The sequence below is a fragment of the Eurypyga helias genome, unplaced genomic scaffold, assembly GCF_000690775.1.
Source record: "Eurypyga helias isolate BGI_N326 unplaced genomic scaffold, ASM69077v1 scaffold39859, whole genome shotgun sequence".
In the NCBI taxonomy this organism is placed as follows: domain Eukaryota; kingdom Metazoa; phylum Chordata; class Aves; order Eurypygiformes; family Eurypygidae; genus Eurypyga; species Eurypyga helias.
In genome coordinates this window covers 15,574-24,576 of record NW_010273409.1, presented here as the reverse complement: position 1 = coordinate 24,576, position 9,003 = coordinate 15,574, and the positions used below count along the sequence as shown (strand labels likewise).

Sequence of the window (9,003 nt, the reverse complement as noted above, 5' to 3'; positions counted from 1 at the left end):
TGAAAATCTAAATATTTTCAGTGGAAAATGTGCATGTAGTACTTGATTCTTGTGTGATTTTTTTTTTAATCCAGTTACAAAACTTAATGGTATCCCTGGATGCAGTGCTACTGCATATGAGGGCTACAGTATTAAGCTGTGCGTATTATAATGTAAAATGTTATACGCTTTAAAATTGTGTCTCTCTTTTTATATCTTTCAGTTCCAGGGGACTTAGGTAATCAGTTGGAAGCAAAGTTAGATAAGCCATCAGTAGTGCACTATCTCTGCTCTAAGAAGACAGACAGTTACTTTACACTCTGGCTGAATTTAGAATTGCTTCTGCCTGTCGTCATTGACTGCTGGATTGATAATATCAGGTAAGACCAGAAACATTGCTATTTGCAGTTAATGGACATGCTTTGTACAGAATGGCTGCCTTCAACTTTCTTTCCTCATTCATGACCAGTGAGAGAAATGACTTAGAATTCTGCTAGGCTGAATCAGAAGATGTGGCTCTGTTGCATCTCAGGCAGTTCATCACTGGTAAAAAGCAGAGGTTCTCTCGGTTTCTTCCACCTTCTCTCCTACTAGTTACGAGTGTTGGTTTGGGCACTTATCAGACACTTCTGTAGGCTTATCTAAAGCAGAACATTTTCTGCTTTTTGAGTTACTTAAGCTTTGAGGCAAAGGGGGAAGGACTGTGAGCTTGCACTTTTGCTGGCAGTGTGTCATTAGAGAGCAGCCTTATGGGCAGCTTGAGGCACATGGGTCCTTCAAGGGCAGTCTAGAAGCCTCTTCCCAGAACTGTTTTTGATTCAAAACATTGCCTAATTAAAGCTTCCAGACTATTTCATTGTTCAATCCAATTCATTAATGTTCTTGTAAAAATCATACGAATCTCTATGAAAACAACAAATATTTGCCTTGTGCAATTTAAAAACATTGTGTTGGCACATGTGAAGATAGGAGTATCTAGTCAGATTCCAAGACTCCATCTAGGGGTAAATACTTGCATTCAGAAACAGCAGTTGTCTTGATACAAGTATTAAAACCTAATAAAACCCCAACAACAATAATAAACTCTGACCCAATGCTCCAGATTCTTCATATCTCAAACTGATTTGAAAAGTATCTACACAACACAATACCTCTGTTTCACGAGGTACCAATTGTTATAGAAGTCAGGAAATATCAAGTACACCCTTATGCTGGTATCGGTGTTCTAGTTAAACAGAAATTATTTACTTCTGTTTAGGGAATTTTACTGATATCTGATCTTACAGGTATTTTATCTTCTACTGCCACATTCTTATACACTTGACAAGTTTTCTCCATTATGTGTCTTAATGCAAAGTGAAATGGTGTAGAACTGTGTAATATAAGCTGTTTTATGAAGCTGAAGCTCAGCCACAATTCTGTGTACTCAGTTTTATAGAGAAGATAAGTCTCAGATTCTGCATGTAAAGTATTAAATTAATTAAAATAACTTTTTGCATTGTGTAACCTCTTAGCCATGAGAGTACTCTTACCACATCTGTGTGGGTGTTTTGTTTTTTTTTTTTTTCCCCCTGGGCAAGAGCACTTAAACTTCTTGTTCCTGCACTCAGAATGTAAGACCCAATGTAGCTGAGAGCTGTCATGTGATAATGACAGGTTTAATGTTTTCCTCTTTTTTTTCCTTCCTTCCCCCAGGCTGGTATATAATCGCACAAGTAAGATTACAGAGCCACCAGATGGAGTGGATATCAGAGTCCCAGGTTTTGGGCAGACGTTTTCCTTGGAATTCCTTGACCCAAGTAAAAGGAGTGTTGGTAAGTACAAGCTGTGTCTGAAGTGCTTTGTCACTTGTAGGATTTTTCTAGTGTCTTCACACAAGCTACTGAAATGTGATTTCAAATTATAGTTCTGTTTAGCAGTAGAAAAATTTTTTTCCCTAATAGCGTGGCACATGGCTCACTTTAGTGTTTTCATTGCAATGTATTGTTTTCCCTGTTGTTTGGCCTGATGGATTGAGACGAGAAGATTCCATGTCATTTAGTCTTCTGCCAAATTTAAGTTCTTTGCATGAAACCTGAGGGGGCACTTTGAAGACAGACACTTTTGAAGAATGGGATGGTTTGAGTAGAAAATTCTGTAACTGAAGCTTGACAAGGAAAAACCAAAATAAACCCACTTAATTTCAGCTTAGTTCTGAGTAAGATGTTCTTTGGCCTTAAGAATGAGGTAAGGGCTTGGGCGACACAGTACCACACTCCAGTCCCAGTCTTTTGTCAGTGTCAGAAAAATTATATAATTACATTTTTGCCACAAGAGACTTCTGCATTGATGTGTTTGCAGGGTTTTTTGTTTAGTGTTTGTAGAGAAGTCACCTTTCAGAAAACACTGAACCTGATAAGCTTTTGTGAGGAGTTGTTAACTGTGGCTGAGGAATTAAGTAATTTAATAGTAAACACTGAGTTTCACGTGCTTCATAGCATGGATTTCTTTTTCTTTCTGTAGGGAGCAATCCCCAAAAGGGCAGTAATGGACTTAATGATCTTCACTAGATGACTCTTATGTCTAAACAGGGCCATATTTAAAACTACCTATGTTCACCTGAGGGATCATATGATAAACACTCAAGTCATGAGTGAGGTTCTGCTCCAAACTTAAATATGACTGTGATACTCAGTAGGATGTTGTGATAATTTATTTTTCAAACTGTTACTAGATGCATTTAACTGTGGTAACACTTCCATCCTATGTGTCAAGGCTTGTGATGTGTAACATCTTTCACTATATAGACAGTCTGTAAATGTTTCGATTCTGTGCTATTGAAGCATTATGTAAGTCCTAATCTACTACCTGACAGACAGAAAAATAGTTTTTGGGGTAGTTTCTACACTTATGCCCTGGGGTACACTGTAAGCATTGGTTTCCAAGAGAAAGTGTTCAAGTCATGAAGTCCAGGCCAACCTTCATGAATGCATTCTATTACCCAACCTGAAGTTGATCAACAAAAGCTGGGACTCCAGTATAGTAATTCTGAGGTGTATCCTTCACAATTCAAGGGTAAGACACATGCCTGCTGAGGAAAATGTAACTGTTCTGTGCATGCCACGTTTTGTGGCCATGTTTGATAGATCAGCCAGCTAGTAATTAGTTTTAATAATGGTATTCTCTTACTTTTGGGGTGACAGCAAGCATAAGTCATCTAATATGCAGCTTTCTAGATTGTCAAAGACAGCAAGCATAAGTCATCTAATATGCAGCTTTCTAGATTGTCAAAGACTAAGATCACTGTTTTAATGCATACATATATGGTACCAGATATAATGCCCCAGACTGTTTTGCAGTGGTGTCTTGACATCTGCTTCTAATGCTAATCTTTTCACTGTTCTTTCTCTCTTACTTGATGTCTACAGGAAGTTACTTTTATATGCTGGTACAGAGTTTAGTAGACTGGGGCTACACACGTGATGAAGATGTAAGAGGAGCACCTTATGACTGGCGAAAGGCACCAAGTAAATAACATACTGTTACTTGAATAAAACTTTAACTCTTCCAGCCGGCAAATAATGTTTTGGGTCTTTTCTCCCATCCCAGTACAGTTTTATACTTAAAACCTTAATTTTGACTTGTTCTTACCTGGGCCCAGGGGTACCCAGGCCCCAAAAGTGGTGTGGTGGGGTTTTTTTGTTTGGTTTTATTTGCTTTGAAGAGCTTGCTAAAAACTTGCTTAAAAACAAAACACCACCAAAAAACCCACAACACCAAAACGCTTCCACACAAAAGCACCCACCCCTCCTGCGTAATACTGGAATTTCTAAGGTCTGCATTAACTCCACAAACCATTTCAAAAAATAACATTTTAAAAAACTGAAGTTCAGCATTCAGAATTATTATAACTGTATAACCTGTGTATGTTTATTTTAGATGAGAATGAAAACTACTTTGTGGCCCTTCGCAAGATGATAGAGTTAATGTATGAGCAGTATGGAAGTCCTGTTGTCTTAATTGCCCACAGTATGGGAAATATGTACACCCTCTACTTCCTCAACCGTCAGACTCAGGATTGGAAAGACAAGTACATAAAGGATTATGTGTCATTAGGCGCTCCATGGGGAGGAGTGGCTAAAACTCTCCGTGTGCTGGCTTCAGGTGGGTAACTTGAGGGTTTGCAGTGTATTTTGTTAGTAGTGCAAGATACTTATAGTTAAGTCTAGTTAGTCTGGAGGATGAGAGCTTAAGGTACTAAGAAGTTAATGTTTTTACATGAGTGATGACAACTTGATGTTTCAAGCCTTGTGACCAGACTGTCATTCTTTGTGTTTATAGATGTGGACTAAGTTTTTTGTGTCCCTTAAACAGGAGCTCTGGTCCCCTCTTGACCTCTCCTAACCTCTTTCCAGCAGGTTGTTGTCATCTGCTGTTTGGCCTGGTGTTGTCTATTTCTGTCACTCCTGCCTCCAGGCTGATTGCTTTCTGTTCAGTATTGTGAAGCTAACAAGGACTCCAGAGCATTCAGTAGTTTCCTTTGATTAAAGATCACAAAGCTGCTTGAGGTTAACCTTAAGGGAAACTTGTAAACATGGTGGTGAAATGCCCACAGCACTAATGCCTGTCAAAAGTTGTAATTCTACAGATAAGGAAAGTGAATCTTTGAGATCTTGGGTATAACATACTGGATATGCCTGAGACTAAAAAAAATTGAATAGAGTAGCATAATGTGTTTCACTAGCTGCAAATGACTGATGGAAAGAGTTCACTTAATTATGGTGTCACATGATGGGGTATTTCATTTACTTTGGCATTTAGTTCACGGTGATTCTAGCTTGTGTTTTAACTTGTTTCTGACTTGCTAGCTTTGGGTATCACTATCTTGCTAAATAAAGCTGACATCAGAAACTGGACTTCATAAAATGCAGAACATACTGCAGTGCCAGCCATGCGTAGGCAGATCAAAGAATAATTTGCTTAGCAAAGGCATTTGATTGTGAGTAGTAGTGCACAGCTCAGTTACTAATTAGAAAACTTACTGAGTTACATGAAATCTATTGCAACGGCCCTGTAAAGATTGATTTCCTGTTCCCCACAGGCTTTGTTTGACAAGTTTGCATGTTACAGTGATGGCAGGAAATAAGCAATGTTATATCACCTCCATAAACTTCCACATCGTTATATTAAATTCCAGTCCCAGATTTCTGTTGGAGTAAACTTGTGCTTCATATATTGTTTATATTTTATAATGCATCTCAGCTTGAGATGCCAGCAGTGTCTGTTTTAGACTCAGTTTTTTGTCCAGTATAATGTCAATGAGTGGTGTGCTGCTGGCTTATATATGGTCTTGGCCATCCAGTGCTTTTGTGCTTCAGAGAAAAGTAGAGGATTTGATTTTTTTCTAACAGTTCTGCAAGAGAAGGCTGGAATAGTCAGGTTCTGTGTTTGATTATTCTACTGGAAATAAACTTTGTACACATTCCTTTCATTGTTCGGTTGGGAACTTGGCTTTCTTTGCTGAAAACTGCCAAGTAGTGTTCAGTAGGTTAGTGGGGAGTCTGCACAGTTAAGTATTTATACCACACGGTAATATGAAACACATTGTTCTGGACCTTTGATTCTTGCTGTGTTCTTTAGAGTTTCCTTTTTATCTGCTTCAAAGTTATACTAGCAATGTCTCCATATAGCCCTCCTAAAGATGGCATTACAGACTGTGCTTTAGGTCTCCTTGCTGAAGCAATAGTGCCACCTTATGGAATTGAAAAATACACTTTGGCACTATTTCAGGAATAGCAGGTTTGGTTTCAGTATTTCAATTTTTATGATGTGGTCGACAGTGTGCTGGCCATGTGATAAGGGAAAATAGGTCAGATTGGACAGGCACCATGAAAATAGTCAGATCTGTCTCAGGGCTTTTTTTAATAATTTCTAATAATTACTGTATCTGCCATTTATCAAGAAGCTTTTAATTTTGTGAAGATGGAAGAACAATGGTTATAATATAATGAAAGACGCATATAAATTATAACTTTGTTCCAAAGATGGCTCAAACTAACACTGAACTGACTGCTAAGAAAATAATGGACTTGATATCTACAAAAGATTCTTGAAATGTTCTGGTCAAACATGAGCTCTGTCATAACAGTAAGTCTAAATTTAGTGAAATGTAACAATTTTGTGGCTTATTTGGTATCTGATAACTTAAGACCTTTATTGATAATAAGCTGTAGCTCTCTAGTTTTGTATTATATTAAGAAAATAGAATGCTCTGGAAAAGCTTGGCCAGCTGAATACATTTCCTAAGTAACAGCAGTTATTAACTGGTCTTTCAAGAGTTTTTGGCTGTATCTGTGTAAACTCACCCTGCCCCCCCACACCTCTGCAATGGCAAAGATATGGTTTAGGTTACCAGAGCTTCTAGAAAATTAGTGCTACATTAGAGAGAAACTGTTCTAAGAAACACCAGTATTTTGGCAGTCTAAGTGCTGACTGGAAGGGAAGATGCTGATATTGGTGATCTTCTTTTCTTCCCCCCCCCCCCCCGCCCCAGTTCCCACCAGAAGCTAAGAAGTATGAACTCTTCTTCTGCTGAAGTGCTACACGTAGAGGCTGAATTGGTGCAGCATTCTTATGTGATAGCATAAGCAGACAGTAATACTTGCTTTGCTTCTGTTTCCTTTTATGACTCTTTTTAGGTAACTATTAGGGGTCTGCTACTTCCTTACAACTACGCATGTTCTGGTACGTTTTGTTACAAAGGGAGTGCATAATCTTGTAAAACATTATGCCAAAGGGTATATAAATCACATAGTAATTTTCATAGCTATCTTGAATGAAATACTGCTAGTCTACTTATTTTAAATGTGCAAAACTTAAAATGTTTTAAGTTTATCAGTTTTTACATGTGTGGATAGTAGTACCTGTCTTTGCCAAAAGAACAGATACAATCTAGGTACCAGAATCCCTAAAACATCTTTTCAGAAGAGTCATTTCAGACAAAACTTGCAAATGGTATAGATGTCTAACAAAAGCTGATTTCTTATTTGGCTAATATAGGAAGTACTTTCCTCTTTAAAAAGTAGCATATTAAAAGGCAGCAGTGTTCTTCGTTTGTCAGTCATTCACCAACTTGTATTTAAATGCAGTTTAATTATCCAGTCAATCATAAATGAGTGAAGTCTTCTCAATTGTGACTGTAAGCAAAGAGAATAATTTTTTAGCCATGGTATCACTGTGAGTAACACTGCTGCTGGCTGAGATTCATGCATTGCATTGTGTGTAATGAAATTCCAATTTTTTTTTTTTAAGGTGACAACAATAGAATACCTGTTATCAGCCCACTCAAGATTAGAGACCAGCAGAGATCAGCAGTTTCCACAAACTGGTTGCTCCCCTACAACTACACATGGCCTTCAGATAAGGTCTTTGTAAGCACACCTACTGTTAACTACACACTTCGGGATTACCGAAAATTCTACAGGGACATCAATTTTGAAGATGGCTGGCTCATGAGACAAGACACCGAAGGCCTGGTCTACAACATGACCCCGCCTGGTGTGCGCATACACTGTCTTTATGGTACTGGTGTGGAAACACCTGATTCCTTCCATTATGAAAGTTTTCCTGACAAAGAACCCAAGATTCTTTACAGTGATGGGGACGGTACAGTAAACTTGCAGAGTGCCCTGCAATGTCAAAAGTGGGTGGACATGCAAAAACAAGAAGTGGTGATAGTTGAGCTTTCAGGAAACGAGCATATTCAAATGCTATCCAATGATACTACTATCTCCTATGTGAAAAAGCTGCTTTTTGATCTGTGATACCTTGTGTTGACTGTTATTTTCCTCACCTGTGATGCCTTCCCTGAAATATGGGAAAATGCCTTTTAATCCCTTGATATCTAGAGTTGAATTATTTATTTTGTGTGTTTTTTTTAAGGCTGTGTTCAAGAAGTTGCCTGGTGTCCTAAATGATTGATTGTCTCTGATTTGTGTTTACGATGCTTCATGGTATTTTCACATTTTGCGAATTTGGTCAAATATGTGTTTTGGTGCCTCTGGTGTCCAGTATTCATACAGACTTTCACTTGGAGACTGTGCAGCCCCTTGCACATACTACATAGAATCATAGATACCTGAGCTCTTTTGTGTGGTCTTTGCAGGGTTTGGAGTGGGAGGGCTAGGAAGGATTGCCATTTCAGATGCCCATAAAACAAGGGAATGAGAATCATTTGGGAAGCACAGTGAACTTGTTAAAGGGTCTTGCATATTTTGACCCACAGTTCCTAGTACCTTAGTTAGTAAATGTGCATATCTACTACATAGGATAGGGAAGAGGTCTGCCTGGTACTCTACTACCTTTGTCCTATCAGCATTTCTTTTGCTACGACTATTCTGGGGGGAAAAGATGCACGTGTGAATTACTTGAAGCTTCTTAATTTTTTTTAAGGAAGAAATTGTTTGCATAGCAACTTCTAGAGCCTGATTACTTACCATCTGGAGTCTGAGGAATTCTTACACTCTGCTTTACTTGTCAGTAAGGGAAAGAAGCTGAACAGTGGTTGGTGCTTGCAATAGCTGTAGCTGCGTGGAGTAGCACGTAAATTAAAGCTAACTGAATTGTATACTGGCAAACAATCCATGTAGTGCAGAATTGCATTTCTGGGTGAAAAATTATCTCCTGCAGTGATATTGGATGGTGGGCATTACTTCAAAAAGAAAAGTGAGCTTCCTGAAATGGGGTCGTAAATGGAAGCCAGCTTAATACAGTATGAAGAATAAACCCTGTTCTCCATCAAATACTTAAGCTCCAAGCCAGTTACTGACCAAGTAGTGACTGGGTCAACACTGCATTCAGCTGAACAGAATTTTAGTCTTAAAATATGAAGTTTCACTTTCCATAGATTACAAGTTCCATTATTGCTCTTTAAAGAAGTTGGGATACACTGTTCTTAAATGTTTATATAAATTGCTGAACATGCAGTTCTGCTAAGCTCTTATGGTAATGTTTTACTCGGTGTTTAAAAAAAAAAAATCAACCCTG

The 9,003-nt window shown here is 38.3% G+C and overlaps 1 protein-coding gene across 1 annotated transcript; it reads left to right on the top strand.

Moving 5' to 3' along the window:
- Positions 1-202: 202 nt before the first annotated feature.
- On the top strand, positions 203-7,857 carry PLA2G15 (phospholipase A2, group XV; the record flags this gene model as incomplete). The annotated part of the gene is made up of 5 exons (XM_010159476.1): positions 203-359; positions 1,675-1,793; positions 3,387-3,485; positions 3,898-4,122; positions 7,270-7,857. Coding segments are annotated over 5 exons (1,112 nt in total), but the record flags the coding sequence as incomplete, so codon positions are not given.
- Between the last annotated feature and the right edge of the window lie 1,146 nt (positions 7,858-9,003).